The sequence below is a fragment of the Drosophila yakuba genome, chromosome X (assembly GCF_016746365.2).
Source record: "Drosophila yakuba strain Tai18E2 chromosome X, Prin_Dyak_Tai18E2_2.1, whole genome shotgun sequence".
NCBI lineage: Eukaryota > Metazoa > Arthropoda > Insecta > Diptera > Drosophilidae > Drosophila > Drosophila yakuba.
Genome location: NC_052526.2, coordinates 17,906,297 through 17,926,813, shown reverse-complemented (window position 1 = coordinate 17,926,813; position 20,517 = coordinate 17,906,297). Strand labels below are relative to the sequence as shown.

Sequence of the window (20,517 nt, the reverse complement as noted above, 5' to 3'; positions counted from 1 at the left end):
AGAACCATAATGACGGTCACACTGCATTTCGTGGTATAGCTTCTTGACAATCGATAACATCTGCCAAGTAACGCTCTTAATATCGAAAAACGATAGGTCCCGATAGGCCCATTTGGTTCCTGGTCTTCCAATCTTCTCGAGCTTTCCCAGGACCTGGTCAAGATGCCCATCACCGGGCTGTGCATCGAGCTGCGCCCCAACTTACGCAGCGGCGTGGCCTTCCTGCAATTCGACCAACAGGTTTCGCACAGCCACGAGACGCGCGTCGTCATCCGGGACTACAATGTTTACATCAGCGAGAAACCTGAGAATCGAGCGATCGACTCGGAGTCCAGCTCCGAAAGCGACAGTGAGGACTCCGACGAGCTGCTGCTCATCCGGCATGACCAGTACGGTATGGACATTGGCTGCCTGTCCACGTTCTTGGCCAGTGGCAGCAACATTAGTTTCCGCTTCAACTACAACGAAATTGATCTCACCAGCGTGGATGGGAGCGCCGTGGAGGTGCCTTTGGTGCCACTGCTCCTCACATGCCAGGAGAACGAGGCCATCACTATCAACTGTCGCGATTGCCGTGCAGAATTGGTGACGGCCCAAAGCTATCGCAGGCTGAGGGAGTTCCCTAGCTTTTTGGTGGATCCAAGTGAGTTCTTTTGCCACAATCATGGATCAGCGGGCAAGAACAAACCAATTAGCTTGGTGCCTGCCGAAACAGATCTCTTCTATGGCGTCAACTATGTGGTCATAAATTTTAACGAAGCGAATTCGCGCATGCTCAATCGCGATGATCACTTGTACTGCAAGCGCTGCATGCGTTTTTTGGGACTGACCATGTTCGATGGCGCCGCCGCTCGCATCTGGGCAGATGCAGTGCGTTGGCTTCCCGCAGGAGCGGCGGCCACTGCCCCCGACCGCCACTTCTTCCAGAGCTCCACGCTGACGCAGCTGGTCAAGCGTCTGCTGTACTCGCTGTGGCCTCAACCGCTGCCTCAGCTTTGTTTGAGCACCAGTCGTGCGGTGCTGGTCACCTCGTTGCCCAACCGGAAGCAACAATACATGTTTTTGCACGTGGTGGAATCACAGCTGCGTGTGCTGCGTCGCATTCGCCCGGATTCAAACCGACTGCGCTGCTATCGCGCATGCAAGCTGTACTACGGCGTTTTCGGAGCCAATCCGCCGCTGCTGGAGAAGTGGCAGACGCAGCAGTCGCTGCCCAAGATGGATGTATCACCGAACATGTTTCTGGAGCTTCAGCAGCGGCTCGAGACGAACGGCCACTTGATTCCGGACGCCTGGCGCGTGAACTGCGCGGAGGAGCAGCTGCAGCTGTCGTACTTCTTCTATGAGAACGAGGAGCAACCTGACGGCGGCGTCGTCACCTCGGATGTGTTTCCAGAACAGATGAGTCAGCTGAACGGTAAGCAGCTCAATGAGGAAGATCCGTACGAGACGGATGCAGGACATGCCAGCGAGAGCGATGACGAGTACTCCGATACGGACACCGCTTCGGAGGATGCGCCGGTCCACTCGCTCGGCAAGCGGACACTTCTCAAACGCAGCCCCACGCCACCGCGTTCTTGCGTCAAAATGGCCACCTCCTCCCCGTCCGCTTCGCCGGAGGACAAGTAGTGCCCCAACCTAATTCAACAAAATTCAAGCATAGCTTGTAAGTTAGAAACGCTGTACAAAGGCGATAGAATCAATCCTAGCCGACTTGGCTCAGTAACTTGTCAAGAAACACTGATTTTGGGATGATTTCTTTAAGTTACCCCTTGATAATTAATTCCATCCAAAATACTCTGCTATATCTTTGATTGAAGTCCTCATATCCTTTGCTTGTATATAGTCTGTTGTATATAGGCTTAGAAACAATTAACAGCGCGCGGAATTGATAACGCCGAAGAATACTTTTTGTTTTGTGGAGAAAAACTTGATTTGATTTTATTGCTTGACTCGATCGCTTCATATATATTATATATAGTTTAACAAACGTTTTGCAACAAGTATTAGCTGGATAAACGACTCCTAAGTGGTGGACAATGCTTCCTTATATGTATGTACTAGCACAAAGGCAGTGCGTTTCGTGACTGTAAGCCCAATGCGACGTGTATAAGTCTTTGCCTTACATCTGCGAAACGCACTGTACATGTTATGAAAAACAGTTTTTTGCTTTTGTTTAAACTTTGACGTTCCCTATTAATTTACCTAACTTAACAAGAAATGTAATAGAGATTAGTGTATTAGTTTCAAAGTAAAATTGAAATATTGAAAATATTCAATTTTTATATATTCCCAAAGAACTAAAGCAAAAAGTTTTCCAAAATGTGACTTACCAAAAAAAAATGTATAAAAACGAAAAAAAAAAAAAACAAAAAAAAGTTATTGTTTACGAAAAACATATTTTATGTATATGCTTAAATTGGCTTGCAGGAACAAGATTTAACAGAAAATGTATAAACTAAGTTTTAGTTACGCAAATAATTCATGAAAACCATTATTGTCCAACATTTGTAATTTTGTTTTTAACTACGCATGTCAACGAATAACCGCAAAAAAGTTCTATATTTTTGAAAACTCTGATGTAAACTATATAAAAGACCTATTTATATGTATATATAAAGTCAACGGGATGAATGTAAGGAGGAGGAGCAGTGCGCGCCGGGACTGAAAGACGGTACTGCAGACAGTCGTCATGACACGCACTGTCTGCACACACTCGATAAATGTGATTGAAGACGCTTTGGGTAATCTCAACTTGTGTTTAGTTTTAAGCGAAACTCATGTGTTCATCCAAACAAAGAAGAGGACAGAAGGCTGCCCAGAATCAGGCGACGGTTATCCACCTGAAGAGTGAGGATAAATAAAGTTGGAATCATTTCATAAAGCAAGCGAATGTTTTTTTATGCGGGCCTTGCGGATCAGCAATGGATCATCACCTGCTCGATGGGGGCACTTCACTTGGCCAGGCGACGCATCTGCTGGGTCTGCTCACTCATGGCTATCTGAGCGTTGTCCGCCTGGTTGATCAGCGCATCCAGCTTGTCCAGCTGCGAGTCCATGCGCTTCTGCTTGGCCGCCTTGGCGGCGCTAACCTCGGCAGCCGTCGGCGGTGGCTTGGCCACCGGTTGTTCCTGGACAGGAGGACGCTCCTCCTGACTGGCGATTGAGCCCGATCTACCAATGCCCGCCGAAAGATCCACCGAGCCCGAGCTGCCCCGTGCAAATATGTTGGTCAGACTGCCACAGGCAGTTTGCTTGAAGCGATTCAGCTTCTGCTGCGTGCTGGACAGGATGCTATTGAGCTCGCCCAGCTTGCCACCCACATTGCCAAGGCTCTCGTCTTGTTGCTCCAACAGCTGGGGAGCGAAATTAAGTGGCGATTCGTGTGGTTAGAGGTGAGAACATACCACCGCCTCGGCGGCCTCCTGCTCGGCCAACTCGTGCTCCAATCTCGCCTGCCGCTTGCGCTCGAATTCCTCGGGATCCGGCGGCTGGAGGCCCAGCAACTCCGCCCGTTGGCACTCCTGCTCGTAGCTGGTGTTCTCTGGCTGCTCCGACATGCTTCCGAACACTCTGTCACCCAACGACTGGCGATGCCATCGATTTTCGCTGGTCGTGGCCCCAATCCACCCACTTGCACGTGAATGGAGTGGGCACAACGCATGCGCAATTTGGCTGTTTTGGGCCACAGCTCATGCTGATGCTGAGGCTTAGTACTTAAACGTACACCGAGTCTTAAGTCTGAGTGAGTATAAGATCGCAGAATTTTAAAATTGAACCCGTCTTATCAGCACTTTGCTTATCCTACAATGAAACACATTTGTCTACATTTCTCCTATTCAAGGGCCACTCATAGTCGCTATACTCGACTACAGCATATTTTACTTTTGGATCATGGAGTTTGTTAACCGAAATACAGCTAGGAGTAACTAAAGGTCAGGTGGATCACGAGGAGTCCGCACAGCGCTCGTAGATTTGAATGTAGGACTCGGTGAGCGTGATCATCTGCGGCAGGATCTCGGTGACATGCAGGTCCTGCATCTCGTACCACTGCCCGTTGGCCTTGTGCAGGATGTGGGCACGATAGGTGCCCTTCTTGGGATCGCCGTCGTGCACAATATTGGCCACCAGATTGTACTTCGTATCCTTGACATCCTTGTCGCGCTGCCGCATGCCCAGAATGTCGCCAAAGTCCACGTTCCTGCAAAAATGGAATCAAGTTGCAATTAAAGTAATAATATTTCGCGTTTGAACACTTACTTGATGGGAAAGTTCACGATGGTAGGATTCTTTTCCAGGAAGAACGTGTTCTTGGTGAACCGCTTGATGTACAGAATGATGAACTGCGGCAGGCGGGTGATCTCGAAGCGCTTCATAAAGTTGTCCTTGTAGGTTTTGTACTCCTTTTCGGCGGAGCCATTGAACTTGCCCAGCAGCTGATATAAGTTCACCTGCGGTATGATGTTCTCGCGGAACTCGTCGGTGAACAGCGGCGGCGGCGGCAGATCGCAGGTGAGGTAGATGAAGTTTGTGTGCTCCACCTGGTCCTTGTACTCTTCGGTGGCCAACAGTTGCGCCTTGGCCGCGTCATCCAACTCGACAGGAGGTATCTTACGCGTATAGATCTTCATCTCGCCGAGAAAGATCTTGTAGAGGATAGAAGAATTCGGCTGTTTGTTGCCCTTGAGGGCGCGATGCAGGGTATTGAGGAACCAGGACAGAAAGTCAATGGGATCGCCTTGCTCCGTGATCTGGAAACGCTTGCTGGACCAAAGCACCACAGCTTGGAGCATCTCGTGCGGCGATACGTGCGATTTAAAGTTCCGCGGATTCCACATCTTACGCATTAGCTCGCCGAAACGTTGCACCAGCGTGAACATGGAATCCCCAGGCGGCCGCTTGACATGCGCATAGCTTTGCTCCCGCAGAAAGTAGTCCCTGAGTGGACCGACGTGGGAGAGTGCATGCAGCACCACATTGCAGTAGTCGTTGGCTTTGATGTTGTTCAGACCCACGACGCCGGGCAAGTACAGAACACCGTCTACGGTTCGCGAATGTTTTGGCTGCAACTGATCCAACTTGCTGATCTCCTGGCGCGTGAACGTTGGATTCAGCACGTATTTGATGTCGTCCAGCGAGGAGTCGATGATCTCGTAGTTATCCGGCAGGCAGTAGAATCGCAGCGTGTGCAGATTGAGGAACACGTGATGCGCCTCACCCACGGAGTGCGTGTAGGCGTGGGTGTTGGTGCCACGACCCTGGAAGTACTTGCCGCACACCAGGCACGCATACACATTGATCCTCGTCAGCGAGATGGAGCAAAGCTTCTCAAAATCGAAATCCAGCAGATTCCGGTTGATAGTGTCCAAGTAGGGACACACCCTGTACTTCGGATTGAACACAGAGGGCGTCTCTATGTATGGAAGAGTGGATTAATGCCCTGCAAACATGTTTATCCTCAATAGTTACCATCCTCTTCCACGGGATTCGCCGGCTTCTTCTCCAGCTTCATGCGCTTGGCGGCTAAATGGTTGTTTCAGACATGAAATGCATGTGTGCTTATTGGAATGACATTAAACCTACCTGGTGCTTGCGTTTGCGCCATTTCTTGCAGCTGTTTTAGTCAGCAATTCATTTATTCCTAAACTAAAATAAAGTTTTGTTTTGTTGACTGCTTGTTCCACTAGACGCAGTTATCGATTAATATGCATATCGATAGACCCTCTCGTAGCCGTGTAATAACTGTTTCCACTGTCATATTTCAAAACGTTTACACCGCCGAAATTCAAAGGTACACATTTTAAGATGAAATTTTATGTATAAATTAATGAATTGCCAAACAATAGCCTCAGTTCAACATAATTAATGAACTTAATAAGATTGTCTGATTCATTATTCATTTTTCAAATGGATATTATTTAATAGAACAGCGTCATCAAATACTTATTTGAAATATACAACAAAGCAGGTTGCTTAAATTTAACTAAATTTCAGCATTTATGCTAAGATTATCTCTTGAAAACTAAGGAAAACTAACTAATTAACTAAAAGGGAATAATTTTAATGCCGTAAAACTATTCTTTATTAAATTTTTTATTTAAATGTGCCTTGTGCAAAACTTGCTCCAATTGTAAAATGTTTAATATTTAAATTATGCGTACGAGCTTTTTAGTTAATTGAGCTCAGAAATACGGGAGCTTAGATGCAAATTGACCATAGGTGCTCTAACTAATTGAGGAACAGGCTGGACTTGAAGGAGCACCGGGTCGTTCATGAATCCGGATTCTTGGCCTTATCGTTGGCTCTATTTTTAAACGCGCGTTTATCAGCTCGGGGGGCCACCCCACTGTCACCCCCTGGAGGAGATCCGCTGCAGATCGATCTGCGATCGGAAAACGACCTTAAACGCCCTACCGAAGAGAGCCAAAGCTCCACGGCTTCGGAATCTCCGAAGAAAGCTCTGGACTGGCCGGCGATTAGTGGCGCCGATAAGGTGTAAAGAGTATTTTCAATTCAGTTCTCCCAGCGATCCACTTGCACTCGGAACGGAACTTTCCAAGACCTAGCAGCTATCATCATGTGGGCAGATCTCGCGGGCAAGGTGATCTTGGTGACCGGAGCGGGGGCCGGAATCGGACAGGCGTTGGTCAAGCAGCTGGCCTCTGCGGGAGCCACTGTCATCGCGGTGGCCCGGAAGCCGGAGCAGCTCCAGGAGCTGGTGGCCTTCGATCCGGTGCACATCCAGCCGCTCCAGTTGGATCTTAGCGGCTGGCAGGCAGTGCGCGAGGGACTGGCGAAGGTGCCTCTGCTGGACGGGCTGGTCAACAACGCCGGCGTGGCCATCATAAAGCCTTTCGAGGAGCTCAGCGAACAGGATTTCGATACGTAAGTGGATGGTTATCCTATTGTCACTTAAAAGCTTTGCTAGTAAGTCTAGATTCAGGATTAGCAAAAGTATTTTGTTTAAACATTCATATTTATCAAAGGAATGTACTTTTACCCGGGATTTTTAAATAATAAATTAATAGAAAGGCGTTTAGTTAATATCCCTAGAACACACAACAATTTAATTAATCTTATCGTATGTTTATAACTTTTTTTATTGCCGGCACACGTTTTCAGCTTTCTTCACTAAAAATAAAAATAAAATAAATAAACAAGAACATTTGGATAAACAGTAGTTTAATTTTTACTACGACTTCATACGAAGTGTGTTTATATATATTTCTCAATTAATTAATTAAAAATCATCCAAATTAAAAATTATGTGGCTCATATGCTTATCAAAAATTAGGTCCCTTGTTTTTTGAAAGATCACGATCACCGAATCGTTAAACTGTGATAACGACTATCATGATCAAATTATAAGAAAGGGCAACTGAAAACCCACTCTAATTGACCTTCAGTATTTATTTTAGCATTAAACCAATTATCATTATGTGTATCATCTGAAATATTTCTGAATTATGGGCTCTATCCTGAATTAGTTTTCAAAAAATCATTGGGATTCAATTCTAACTTGATATATGATTTCAATTTCCTCACAGCCACTTCGATGTGAACATCAAGGCGGTGTTCAACGTCACCCAATCCCTGCTGCCCCGCCTGAAGGATGGAGCCTCCATTGTCAACGTGTCCTCGATAGCGTCGTCCCGATCCTTTGGCGGCCACACGGCCTATAGTGCCACCAAGGCGGCCCTCGATTCGCTGACCAAGTCGCTGGCCTTGGAGCTGGGTCCGCGCAAGATTCGCGTCAATTCTGTCAATCCCACCGTGGTGCTGACCAAGATGGGCGCCGACAACTGGTCGGATCCCGCCAAGAGTGGACCGCTGTTGGCCCACATACCGCTGAATCGGTTCTGCGAGGTGCAGGAGGTTGTGGACGCCACCGGCTATCTGCTGAGCAGCAAGTCCAGCTTCGTGAATGGCCACCACATCCTGCTCGAAGGAGGATACTCCGTTTCCTAAGCCTCCCACGTTCATTTCAATGTGTAAGCCCGAATTTTGATACAAATGAAATATGATTGAATTAAAACTGTGGAAGTTCCATGATTTTATAACTCTTTCCACACACTAAAACACTACAGTGGGGTAAAAAAAAATTGCCATTTTGTTGCTTACGAATACATACATCTTAAGAAATGTATATTTATATAGACAATTATGTGCTTAATCCTTAGGTCTTGTGGCTAAAACTAGAGTTGGAAAAAAAATCCATAGATATACAATTTCTATTCATAATAATCATATCATATCATCCGTTTATCAACAATCTGCAATAGGTTCTCCAGTGTCGGTGTAAAGTCGTTTTGTATTTGCACAATATTAAATAAGAGAATCGCTGCTCAACGCACGCTGGTGTGGATGCCAACCGAGCTAGGCACAGATCTTGCCCTGCTGTTGGCTGTGCATCTGCTGCTGCTTCTTCTCGCGCTCACGGCGACGCAGCTTCTTGCGCCGGCGATCGATGACCGCCAGTTCACCCTTGATGGTGTTGTAGGCCTTGCGCAGATCCTGGATCTGTTTGCGCAGGATCGTGATGCACTCGTCGGAGCTGAGCGCTGGATCTGGTGGGGAAAGCGGAGTGTTAAAATCGAAACCAAGCGGAGCAGAAAATTCACTTTGCACTTACCCAGCTCAACGAGGAAGTTGTACGGACATGGACGCACGCCCGAAGAGTTCGTCGACTGGATACCCTGCTGCAGTTGCGTCTGCTGCTGTTGCAGCAGTTGGTGTTGCGCGTTGCCCTGGGGCATCATCTGTTGGCGGGCGCTCTGTCGCTGCTGCTGCTGTTGTCCTGCGTTCGGCGCTATGTTATCAGAGTTGTCGTCGGTATCGGAGCCCGCTGAAAGTGAGAGCAAGCGCCATTATTAGGATTGATCCGTTTGGTTGAGAGATAATTAGCAAAGTTAGCGGTAACTTACCAGTGGCGGTTGCGGCTTTCTGATTGCGCATTCCGGACACCTGGCGTCGCCTCTTGCCCAGGGATTGGAGCTGGGCCGCAACGGCTGCCGCCGTCTGGGCGCTCATCGGTAGAGGTTTGCGGGTGCGCTTGCGCTTGTTCAGCGTACCCAGTCCGCTGGAGTCCTCGTGCTCGAGCTCGGCATTCTTCTTCGTCTCCTCGCCACTCTCATCCTGGCTGGCCGAGTCCGGCGAACTGTTGGGCGCCGAGGGATTGACCTCGCCCGCCTTGGCCGCCTGCTGCTGCTGACCGCTTTGCAGTTGATGCTGCTGTTGCTGGATGGCAGCAACTGGCACGGGTGGCGGCGTATCTGGCGGCAGGGGCGTAACGCCCACGATGGCTAGCGCCGAATTCACGGCGAGTGGTAACTGATCGGTGCCACCGTGAATGGGCGCCGGACTGCCCGGTATGGTTTCCTCACACAGCAAATTAATGGACTCGTTGTGAGGATCGCTGATTAAGGGGGAGCTGGCAGCGGGTGCGACCACATTGAACAGTTCCTTGCCCACGGCGTGCATCACAAATGGCCGTGCTACCAGAGGGGCACTGCTGTTGGGCGCATCGGCCATCTCCGCGTCTATAACGTAATTGGCGGCCATCTCAGGTGCCGCTTGAGACGCGCTAGTCTGCTGCTGCTGCTGCTGTTGGGGGAAATTGGAGATGACAGTGGGTGTTCCACCGCCGGCTGCTGCTATCACACTTCCGGCTGGTACTGCTCCTCCTGCCACCACTGCTCCGCCCACTCCTGTATAGGCCTTCAGCAGCAGTCCACCAACTTCGCCCACTTTCGGTGCGGTCAGGAAAGTTTTGGGAGAGATCAGGACGGGTGCGGGCGAGTTCGACGTGGAGCCAGGACTGTGACGCATCACCGTGGCGGCGGAGGCCACCATGAGGGCTGGCGTGGCCACCACCACAGAGGCGGGGATCTCGGGAAGCACAATGGGAATGCCGAAGGAGCTGACACTCTTCGACTGGCCGTGCGACTGACCCATCTCCTCCTGTTGCTGGAGCTTGGCCAGCGGTGGGGGTTGAGCTACTCCGGAGAGTTTCCCAGCAAAGGAGCTACCCTCTGTGGGCTTCAGAGGAATGGGTGCTTGGATTCCTGGCATAGCCTTAGCACCCAGTTCCAATTTAACGGGCGCAGGAACCGGTGGCGTGGGTGTGCTGCTGCTGGTGCCCTCCGTTTCGGCGGTAACCGCCGTGGCCATAGTGGCCGTAATAGTTTGACCCTCCTCTTGTTGGGATCCCGGACTCTTTTGCTCGCCAGTTGTTGTGGTCGTTGTGTGCTCTTCCGCTATCACATCCTCGATGACCAGACGCTGCTCGGAGTCGGTGCTGTCCATTGATTCGTCTGAGAATCCTGCTCCGGCAGTGGCCGTCGAGTTCGGAGTATGGGCTGTGGGTGGAGTGCCTGCCGTAGAGCTGGCCAGCGAGAGTGCTCCACCGACCGGTGTCTTTCGCTGCTGTATGGCACACTCCAGTTTCTGAATCGTTTCGCTTAACTCGCTGTTCTTTGCCGGCAGCGAAGACTCCAGAATGGATTTGGTTTCCGGACTGCTAGTTGCCGGTCCGGGTCTATACAGTTCGCCCAAAAGTGGACCCGTTTGTATCTTGAGTGGTTCGCTCAACAGCTTCAGGGTGTCAAGCTTGATGGCACTGCTGCACAGTTCCATTTTGACCGTCGGACTTGGCACTATCTCCTCACGCCCTGCTGTCTTGGTGGCGGTGGCAGCGGCGGTGGATGCGGATTCCACCGGTGGCTTGCTCTTGTTGTTCTCCACCTCCTCCTTTTTCTGACTGATGGCCTTCAGCACCTTGTCCGCTATGGAGCTGGTCTTTTGCTCATAGCTGCCGGCATCCAGATCGAAGGGCCCCACTGCTCCGGCGAGCAGGATTTTCACGTTCTCCAGTTTCTCAAACTTGTTGTCCTTGGACTCGCCCGAACTGTAGCCACTGCCCTCGTTGGATGTGCTCAGCTCGAACACGTTCCTCGTTTCGATGAAGGGGCTGCCCACAATGTGGGGAGCTGGCGGCTGCTTGCTGGCATTGATGGCCTGCGGTGGTGTACTCAGCTTGGGCGAGGCCAACACTGAGTTCGCCGCCGTGGGTGGTGTGCCGGGACAACTCAAGGCGGCTGACACAGCTGTGGGCGTTTGGGTGATCACTGGTGTCACTGCAGTTGGTGTGGAACCACTTGACGACACTGGCGGCGGGCCAGGCGTAGTTGGGGGCTGCAGTGCATCCGTTAGCGCACGAGTGGTCTCTTGCACAGTCTGTGCCAGTTCCTCGTTCAAGGCGGTGATGTTCAGATTAAAACTGGGCGACTTCCTCAAGGCATCGAAGGGTGTGGCATGATGCGGAGTCAGTTGGCTGTAAGTCGAAGAGGCTGACACCTGGGCATGGCCACTCGATGTAGTTGGCGTACTCAAGGGCGACATGGGCTCCGGTATGCCAGCTGTGTATGATTCTACTGGCCCTAAGGTGGGTGCGTTTAGCTGCTGAGCCTTCTGCTCCACCGGCTGCTGGACTTGATCCTTATCCAACTTGAAGATCTTCGACTTCTCCAGGCACAAGGCTGGCTCCTTCAGTGGAGAGCCCCTCTTTTTAAGCTTGGGCGCTGTTAGTAGGCTCAATGATGATGTCATACCACTGTAGCCACGCTCGCGACCAGCGGTGGGACTTTGGTGCTCCAGGATGTGCTGAATGGCGCTGGCCTTGAGAGCTTGCTTCCTGGCCGCCGATCCGACCACCACTGGCGCTGAAGCGGGTGCATTTGCTGGCCCACCTGATCCGGAGGCTCCTGGTGTTGGCATCACGGTCGTGATAACCGAAGCAGCTCCTGCAGTCGCCATTGGTCCGGGTGCAGTGACTCCGGCAGCCACAGTTCCGCCCACAGAGGCCATTGGAGAGATGCGCTTTTCGAACTCAAAGGGCTCCGTGTCCTTGAACTCATAGACATCCGAGGATAGTAGCTTCCGCATGCTTATTCCCGAACCTGCAGCAGCTCCTCCACTGCTGCTGTACTTCGACTCCTTGGCCGCACCGGACGAGCTGCTGACTTGTGTGGCATTGGCTGACTGCGAAGCCGCTGCTCCCGGCGTCGATCCTGGGACAGTGCCACTGCTGATCTCCAGTTTGCTCATATCCGGCAGCGAACGAGTGGCCGAACTCGAACTCACCGCGGATCCTGTCGAACAGAAGGAACTGGATGAGGAGGAGGACGACGAGGGCGAGCAAGCTGCCGGCATTTCCACTTTCAAGCTTGCCACTGGCTCTGCAAACTTCTTAGACTCCTGACTGGTCAGGGAAGAGCTGGCAGCCGTTCCGCCTGCGCCGCCGGATTGCTTCTTGAGAAGTTCTGCCTTCTTGGGCACATGCTGCTCCACTGACTTCTTGCCGCCAATTGTAAGGGGCTTCTCCACGATCACCGATGTGTATTTGGCCGTAGTGGAGGCCGGTCCGGATGAGCTGGCTCCTTGGGGAGCTGAGGTATTACCGAATCTAGCTGGCGCTATCAGGGCGGTGGGTTTGATGTCTGCACCCGACAAGAAGGGTTTGCTCTTCGATTCCTCCTCCTTGGGCTCCGTTTTGGGTTCGATTTTCAGAGGCTCTTCTTTGACGGCCAGTTCTCTTTTGGACACTGGTTCATGATGTAATTTGGATGGAGTGGCTGTGGGTTCCTTTTTGCCTGCTCCAGATCCCTTCGGTTGTTTGCGGTAGTCGGAGGACTGCGAGTCTTCGTCCGCATAAGATTCCGTTTCCGAGGACAGTTCCGTGGAGCTGCTCTTGGCTGACGACTCCAGTTTGGGCTCCTTTTTGATGTCCTGCAACGCTGGCTCATCGGATGGCTCCTTCTTCGCAAGATCCTTGCGCTCGTCGTTGGTCGCGGCGTTCGTCAGGAGCTTCGGCTGGAATCCCTTGAGCTCCGACCTAATCTCGCTGAGATCATAGTCCCGTCCCTTGGCGGAAGCGGCGCCACTACTCATGGCACGATTGCCGCCAGCCCGGGATCCACGCAAAGAGGCAGCCTGCTGTTGCTGCTGCTTGGACGGAGCTGATCTGGTCGCCGATGGTTCCTCTTCCTCCTCATCATCCTCGGAATCATCGCTGGGATGGGCAGCGGGTGCCGTGGAGGAGGCCCTACTCGCAACGCGTCCCTTTCCTGGCGGCGGCGCTTTGCTCGCTTGTGGTTTGTCCTTCGTACTCTGCCTCTTAGGACGCCGCACCGGCTCATCGGAATCTGAATCGGATTCGGAGGCCATTGAAGCATCGGAGACGCGACGTGGAGTGGTGGTCCCGGGACCGACACGCGTCGGGCGCTTCTTCATCTGTTGCTGGAGTTGCGGCTGTGAAGCAGCCGGGGATTTGGTGCGACCAGAGTGGGTCACCACCGATGAGGGTGTGGTGGAACGCGGTGGCATGGAGTCGCTGCGTCCCCGTCCGCGCTTGGCTCCTCCCGTAGTCGGAGTCTTGACCACGGTAGAGAGCAGCGAGGGTGTGGAGCTGGCGCCTCCCAGAGCTCCCGACTGCGATGGAGCTCCGGGTCCAGTCGAATTTCCCGATGACGGTGGCACTTTGGAGCAGCCATCCTTGCCTGGCTGATGCTTATCGGACACTCCTGGCGGCTGTGAGCCCTGCACCGAAAAGGAACCTCCACCTCCTCCTCCACCACCACCACCGCCGCCTCCACTGCCGCTGTTGGCACTGCTGGTGCTAATGGTGCGAGTTTTCTGCTTGGATCCCTTGGTCAGGTTCTCGGCAATCCGTTCGCGTGGCACCCACTCATCGTAGCGATTGTTCCAGCCTGTGTAGTGGACCAGGTACATCGGCACTCCGCGCTGGACACTGATCTCGATGACCTTGGCCTCGTAGGTGCTGCCATGCGAGCTGGGCGACTTCTTCTCGTGGTAGTTCACCTTCAGCTTGTCACCTATGCCCACCACAAAGTCACCGGTGTCGATCTTCTCCACGCTAATCTTCTCCTTCTTTCGCTTGCCGCTGCTGGCCTGTTTCTCCTCCTTTTCCTTGTCCTTGTCCTTCTCCTTGTCCGCCTGCTTGCTGCGCTGGTGCTTCTCCTTCTTGGTGGACGTGGGCTGGGCGGGTGCAGCTGCTCCTCCGGATGTGCTTGTGCCAGCCGAGGGTGGTGCAGCGACTGGAAGAAAAAGACATCTTTATTAAAGAACTTCTATCTTTTTATGAATAATTAAATTCCTAACTTGTTACTTCTGGTAATAAATTAATTATTGTTACTTCTTATTTGCTAGATTTAAGCATTTTCATAGATAAACATAAATAAACATTTGCTTAACTAATTTTACAGCATTAATATCTTTATCATGCAAGTACTTAATTGTTTAGTCTAACAAAACAAAGTATTTAATGCAAGGAAATAAACAGCAAAATAATTAATATTTATTTACACACGCCCTCGCGCATTTTCGCATTTTATTTATAAACATTTCTGAGACATCTTGGTGCGAAAGAGAGGGAAACTGCCAGGGAAATATGCCTTGGAATACAATGAATAACTTATCAAAATGAAAGCATAATCGTGCTTGTATTACTACAGATATATCCACGAAATACACGCAATTATATTTGATTAAAAGCTCGCCAAGTTAGAAAGAGAGGGCTGGTAAATTAATGAATTAATTAGTATTTCCATTTTAGTGAGCCATCAAAAAACCAAAACAGACTTGCTGTTATTAGGCAAAAAGTACTTATAAAAAATATGTCTTTATATTGTTTATTTAAACGTTTTTCTTCACGTTTATATTGTTTCTTCATAAACATAACACCTCGAATTAGAGGGAGAAGGGAGATAAAACAAAGTCTTATCGAATTATCATACCCATAAAAACAAACAAAGCAACAAGTGCTTTTGTCAGAGCTTTTCATCTGCAGATATGAGTGTTTTAACGAGCTTAGTTCCTCTATTAACTTTCATTTTAGTTATTCACTCTTGGCCCACTACTTTTGCTCAAGTATCGATACCGGAATCGATACTTTCAGGTGTGCCTGTGAGTACTTCGCGCGTTTGAAAAAAAGAAAAACAATATAGTCGCATCTCACATACCCTTTATCTACATCGATATTATTATGTGTTCCAAATTTTACTAATGGTATTGCAGATTACAATCATTTGTTAATAAAAATTGAGTTTTATGTAATTTATAGTTTATATATAATATATATATACAAGAAATTCTGTTTAACAAGAGTAAATATTAATATTTATATGGTAGTGAAGTAAGTAGTCTGCTAGGGTATAGAAAACAAACAGGGTTGCCAACTTCGGGAAATATCGCATGCGGGCTAAATACAGTCTGTTGTGTTGTCAAGAAGCGGCCGGTAAACAGCCGAATTAGCGCTCCCAAGATTGCTTATCAATTAAACCAACGCCAATTGGGGGCCAGAGGCTGCTGGGGCCAATGACGCCATTGGACAAACACAAGACATATCACCAGTAGGCCACATAAATCACCAGTGAAGCGGACTCACCGGAGCGGCAAGAAGCAGAGCGGGGGAGCTTGAGATTGGTTTGGATTTATTTTGAAGCGAATCGAGCGACTTACCGGTGGTCAGTTACATAACAATGCGCTTGCTCAGGCCCAGCTGGTCGGGATTGGTGCGCGGGAGGCACCACCAGCATCACCGGCGTTTTCTACAGACCACCACCAGTCGCGGGAGCAACGGAGAAAGGGAGGAGCAGCAGCACAGCAAATGGAGTTCACCGGGCAGCAGATCGGAGCAACTGCTCTATGCTGCCTTTTGGGCAGGTGGCCTGACCCTGGGCTACCACTGGCTGACCGACAGGAACAACCGTGTGCTGCTCGAGGGGCAAAAGGTGCCAAGTGAGGAGGAACTGGAGGCAACGGCTCGACGGTGGCACGTTACCATCAGAAAGGAGCTGCCCAACTACAGGGCCGAGCAAGTGGAGCAGCACAACTGCGCCGAGAAACGCATTTGGGTCACCTACGGCCTGGGCGTATACGATGTCACGGACTTTGCCGATAATCATCCCGGTGGCGATAAGATCCTGATGGCCGCCGGCAGTGCCATCGATCCCTTTTGGGCCATCTACCAGCAGCACAATACGCTGGAGGTACTGGAGCTGCTAGAGGGCTTTCGCATTGGCAATCTGGAGGGTCAGGTGGTGACCAATGCGGACGAGGAGCTGGGCTCACCGTGGTCGCAGGAGCCGCAGCGCCACGCCCTGTTGAAACCAGCCTCCAAGAGACCCTTCAACGCAGAGCCACCCATTGGCCTGCTGGCCGACCAGTTTTACACACCCAACGATCTGTTCTATGTGCGCAACCACCTGCCAGTGCCAGTGATCGATCCGGAGGATTACGAGCTGGAGATCGAGGGTGGTGCCAAAGAGAAGACCCTCACTCTCGAGGGGATCAAGGCCCTGCCCAAGCACTCGGTGACGGCGGCCATCATGTGCGGTGGCAATCGGCGCTCCGAGATGACAAAAGTCAAGGCCGTAAAGGGTAAGTCTTCTGGTTAGATATATTATTTAAGATTTCCTTAGTTCCATTTGTCCTCGTTTTCAGGACTTTCGTGGGGAGCTGGTGCTGTGGGCAATGCCAAGTGGTCCGGTGCGCGACTGTGCGACGTTCTAAGGGAGCAAGGAGTGCAGCCGGATGAGAGCAAGCATGTGATCTTTGAGGGTGCCGACCTGGATCCCACTTCCCACCCGTATGGAGCTTCGATACCACTCGCCAAGGCACTGGATCCTCGGGGGGATGTCATCCTGGCCTACGAGATGAACGATGAGCCGCTGAGCAGGGATCACGGCTTTCCCATTCGCGTAATTGTGCCCGGCACAGTGGGCGCCCGCAACGTTAAGTGGTTAACGCGAATCGTGGTGGCGGATAAGGAATCGGACTCTCACTGGCAGCAGAACGACTACAAGGGCTTTAGTCCGAGCACCGACTGGGACACGGTGGACTTCAGCAAGTCGGATGCCATTCAGGCCATGCCGGTGACCTCGGCCATCTGTACACCACAGCCAGGAGCGAGGGTGAAAGTGGACGACGACGAGGGTCACATCACGGTGAGGGGATACGCGTGGAGCGGCGGCGGCAGGAAAATCGTGAGGGTGGACCTGACCAACGATGAGGGTGTAAGCTGGCACGTGGCCGAATTGGAGCAGGAGGAGATACCCGATGGCAGACACTACGGCTGGTCCCTGTGGACCGCTCGTCTGCCCGTTACCGAGGCCCAAAGGAAGGCCGGTGATGTGGAGATCTGGGCCAAGGCCGTTGACTCGGCGTACAATGTGCAGCCGGAGAAATTCGAGCACATCTGGAATCTGCGTGGCGTTTTGGCCAACGCGTATCACAAAGTCAAAGTGAAGATTGTCTGAAGGGGAGATTTCTTGCAATACTCAGATGGGAGGAGACATAGACACTAAGAACAAATCCTGTCCACAACAAAATACAGAAGAACGATTTTGGAAATCATCCGAAACATAATTCTACTTCGTTTTCACTTACCCGATGGTGAGGCATCCCGACTGCGCTGCATCTCCGCGGAATTGGCCTTGCTGGAGGCGGAGGCGCTACTGCCCGAACTGATGTTGGTCTCCTTTTCCATGCTGTGCCTGGTGGAAGCGGCCGCCACAGCCGCTGCCTTGATCTTGGCCAGCGGCAGATCCGATTCGGCATCCTTGTTCATTCCCGTGGTCGCAATAGCAGCAGAGCCTCCTGTTGCGGCTGCTGACGAGTTGGCCGGCGTGGATGCAGCTGCCGAAGTGGTTGCCATGGCTGTAGATGATCCGCTGACTCCCGATCCGGCCACTGATCCAGACGATGTGCCTTGAACCGCAGTGGACTTTTCCTCGTACTTCTCCACCAGACTCTTGACCTTGCCCTGTTGACTGCTGGCCGCTGAGCCCTTCCTTTGCTTCTTGGGTGGCTCCACCACCACGCTGGATTCGCTGGTATTGCCCGACTCCTCAGCTGCGGACTGCGAGGCGGTGGACACGGCTCTTGCCGGCGTAGAAGAAGCTGCCGCAGCTGCTGCACTGCTCGATGTGGAGGCCACCACGTTTGTCTGATTGGGCTGGGCCAGCTTGCTGATCGTCTCCGTCTTCGTGATCTCCATGGGCTTGGGCGAGGCCACTGAATTGGCTCGCACCAGGCTTCTACCCTTGCTGCGGTTGGAGTTGCGCGAGGTCATCAGCATGGAGCAGCCCAGCTTTCGATGGAAGTCACCGTACGGTTGCAGGAACTTCTTGTACGCCTGCTTCACCAGATTCATCACACTCACCGTGCAGGGCGTAAAGCCCAGGCGCATGGCAATGAGCTTCCACTGATTCTGCGAGGTGACGCGGTTGTAGCCACCTCGCTTCTGCACCGCACGGAAGAGGCGGTACAGATCCACATCGCGGCTAAGGATCGAGGGCACCTTGTTTAGCGGTGTGCCCCGGTCATCCATATACTTGTACAGCTGGGCCACGAAGCGATCCTTCTCCTCGTGCGGCTCATCGTCGGAGGAGTCCGAGTCAATCTCGCCCTCGTCATCGCTGGAGATGTTCGTGAGGCCGAACAGCGAGTCCCTATCCCAGTGGGCAGGCAGCACACTGCTGTCCAGAAACTCGAGGGCCGCCTGCACAGCAGGCACATCCTGCTTGCTCGCCACTTCGCGGGTGAACTCGGTGGCCTCCTTCTTGGGCACCGTGTAATAGCGTCCGTCCTTGAACGAGCGCACCAGGTATTCGTCTTTCACTCGGATGCGAACGGTGGCCTGTGCGGTGGGTGCCACCACCAGAGCGGGAAACCACTTCTCCTTGTCCTTCTTCTTGGACTCCGTCTCCACGCACACCACCTTGCCGATGTTCTCCTCCTTCTCGTTCACCACCTCCTTGGCATCGCTTTCGTCGTCGTCCTCGGAACTGTCCTCGTTCAGGTGGCCGCGCCGTCTGCCCCTTCGGCCACCCACCACGGGATTGCCAAAGTGTTCCGGATGGGTAAGTGGCAGCTGGTCCAGCGTCTCGCTCTCATTAAAATGCCTGCCGCTCTTGAGGCACAGAGCCGTTCGCCTGAGAGTGGTGATGTCGCCATCGTCGAAGACCACCGTGTACTGCGATATATCCTGGATCTTTGTGATAGTTGCCTCCACGAGCTCCTTGCGATCCGGATGCCGCACTTCCACGACCGCACCGACGCGCAACTGGCCCGTTGGCGCTTTGATGGCATCATCGGGAACAATGCCGGATCCTAGGCCCTGCTTGTAGGCCACCTTCACCTTGATATTGCGCACCACCTTGCTGACCTTCGCCTCGCAGAAGGCGCCCTTGTACTTGGCACTTACCTCCGTGCCCACGGGCAGCGATGGCGGATCGTCCATTTGCTGAAAGACAAAGAGTTCCAGATTTGGATGAGCATATTCACTTTGGCAAACAGAGGCGGACCAGCTTGGGCTACAGATATGTGCTGACTAGAATGACTACCACCTATACCTGCTTCGTCTGCTCGTTTTTCTTCTGGCTTCTCTTATATGAGAGCATAGCGAGTCGCGAATTGGTTTGGTACATTTTGAATGCTTTAAACTTGATCGTTGAAGGGAACAATGTTCTAAATATGCTTTTTTCTCTGAATTTTTACACTTCGATGAGGCGACTATTGTGCTGTATCATGTGCAACTAAGCAACTGTCAGGATTTTCGTATATTGACAGTAAAAGTGACAAAGTGACAATGTGAAAAAGTGACAGGAGCACATTGCTTTCCAAGTGCAAATGACGAGGGATCCTAAAGTTGTAGTTTTCGAGTAGAGTGCAGTGCGTTACATACATGTAGAAACTAGGGTCTCACTTCAACCACTTGTTTGCTTCAAAACACACTGATTTGAATGTTCTATGAATAAGTTATTATGAAATAATTCCCAGTAACTACGCGTAATTAGCTCAACTGGCTGGCACTTTGGGTGTTTTGTTTGGGCTCTGCCCACTTACCTGCATCTTAATCTGGAGATTTGTGTGTTGCTGGACCAAGTGTATGGATCGCTCCCACTATCGCCTGCCTGGCATCTTGTCCAGGTGCCTGATTTAAAGCCTTTTTTCCGCTCCTTGCGATCCTTTTGTTTATCAATTGGGAGCGCAGCGTTGCCGCTCTTCTTCTTCCTGCGCTGCTGTACCACCCACAAGGTGGAAATTGCGTTTTTCCAGCCGCCTGCGCGCAGGATGCACTGCAGCGATTCTCGAAATGTGTTGGCGCCGGTCTCAGTTGCTGGTAGCGCAGTTTATTTGGCAGCTGGTCATCCTCCGCATTCACTTATCTCCAAAGATACTCGTTTAGTTTACGTTTTTGGCGCATGAAATTTTCGTGAAATTTTAGTGATGGCCAGATACCGATAGCTTTTATCGGCGGCTGTGGGTCAGAATGTTGAGGAAACAGGGTTGTTGGATGTCTATCGATATACACTAGTCGCGGGCGATAGATGGCGCTAGTGGCAAGTAGCATATAGCGTTAGTTACCACCCATAGATGGTGCTTGGCATATTTTTATAAAATGCTCATAGATGGCGCCACCATTAACATGGACTT

General features: G+C 51.4%; 6 protein-coding genes across 9 annotated transcripts; 3 read left to right on the top strand and 3 right to left on the bottom strand.

Annotated features, from left to right (window-relative positions):
• Positions 1-52: 52 nt before the first annotated feature.
• LOC6525857 lies at positions 53-2,888 on the top strand. Its single transcript, XM_002101641.4, has one exon. The coding sequence runs from the start codon at positions 163-165 to the stop codon at positions 1,627-1,629; it is 1,467 nt and encodes a 488-aa protein (XP_002101677.1). The 5' UTR covers positions 53-162; the 3' UTR covers positions 1,630-2,888.
• Positions 1,906-3,601, bottom strand: LOC6525856. Of its 2 annotated transcripts, XM_039377499.2 has the most exons (3): positions 3,408-3,601; positions 2,911-3,356; positions 1,906-2,843 (listed from the first exon to the last, which is right to left on the bottom strand). In XM_039377499.2, exons 1-2 carry the CDS (start codon positions 3,558-3,560, stop codon positions 2,955-2,957), a joined length of 555 nt encoding a protein of 184 aa, XP_039233433.1. In that variant the 5' UTR covers positions 3,561-3,601; the 3' UTR covers positions 1,906-2,843; positions 2,911-2,954. The 2 variants fall into 2 exon arrangements, with proteins under 2 accessions (XP_039233433.1, XP_039233432.1); XM_039377498.2 differs by having other exon boundaries at positions 1,906-3,356.
• A 224-nt stretch (positions 3,602-3,825) lies between these two features.
• On the bottom strand, positions 3,826-5,714 carry LOC6525855 (U4/U6.U5 tri-snRNP-associated protein 2). Its single transcript, XM_002101639.3, has 4 exons — positions 5,584-5,714; positions 5,470-5,523; positions 4,261-5,413; positions 3,826-4,201 (listed from the first exon to the last, which is right to left on the bottom strand). Exons 1-4 carry the CDS (start codon positions 5,603-5,605, stop codon positions 3,946-3,948), a joined length of 1,485 nt encoding a protein of 494 aa, XP_002101675.1. The 5' UTR covers positions 5,606-5,714; the 3' UTR covers positions 3,826-3,945.
• A 766-nt stretch (positions 5,715-6,480) lies between these two features.
• Positions 6,481-8,035, top strand: LOC6525854 (L-xylulose reductase). Its single transcript, XM_002101638.4, has 2 exons — positions 6,481-6,885; positions 7,548-8,035. Exons 1-2 carry the CDS (start codon positions 6,578-6,580, stop codon positions 7,966-7,968), a joined length of 729 nt encoding a protein of 242 aa, XP_002101674.1. The 5' UTR covers positions 6,481-6,577; the 3' UTR covers positions 7,969-8,035.
• Positions 8,036-8,108: 73 nt separating this feature from the next.
• LOC6525853 (mucin-19) lies at positions 8,109-20,321 on the bottom strand. Of its 3 annotated transcripts, none has more exons than XM_039377461.2 (5): positions 19,927-20,321; positions 17,467-19,324; positions 8,925-14,114; positions 8,633-8,845; positions 8,109-8,567 (listed from the first exon to the last, which is right to left on the bottom strand). In XM_039377461.2, the coding sequence occupies exons 1-5, from the start codon at positions 19,930-19,932 to the stop codon at positions 8,377-8,379; spliced, it is 7,458 nt and encodes a 2,485-aa protein (XP_039233395.1). In that variant the 5' UTR covers positions 19,933-20,321; the 3' UTR covers positions 8,109-8,376. The 3 variants fall into 3 exon arrangements, with proteins under 3 accessions (XP_039233395.1, XP_039233355.1, XP_039233428.1); XM_039377421.1 differs by lacking the exon at positions 19,927-20,321 and adding an exon at positions 19,434-19,496; XM_039377494.2 differs by lacking the exons at positions 17,467-19,324; positions 19,927-20,321 and adding an exon at positions 14,814-14,952.
• On the top strand, positions 15,266-17,445 carry LOC6525852 (sulfite oxidase, mitochondrial). The gene is made up of 2 exons (XM_002101636.4): positions 15,266-16,458; positions 16,522-17,445. The coding sequence occupies exons 1-2, from the start codon at positions 15,558-15,560 to the stop codon at positions 17,334-17,336; spliced, it is 1,716 nt and encodes a 571-aa protein (XP_002101672.1). The 5' UTR covers positions 15,266-15,557; the 3' UTR covers positions 17,337-17,445.
• Positions 20,322-20,517: the final 196 nt, after the last annotated feature.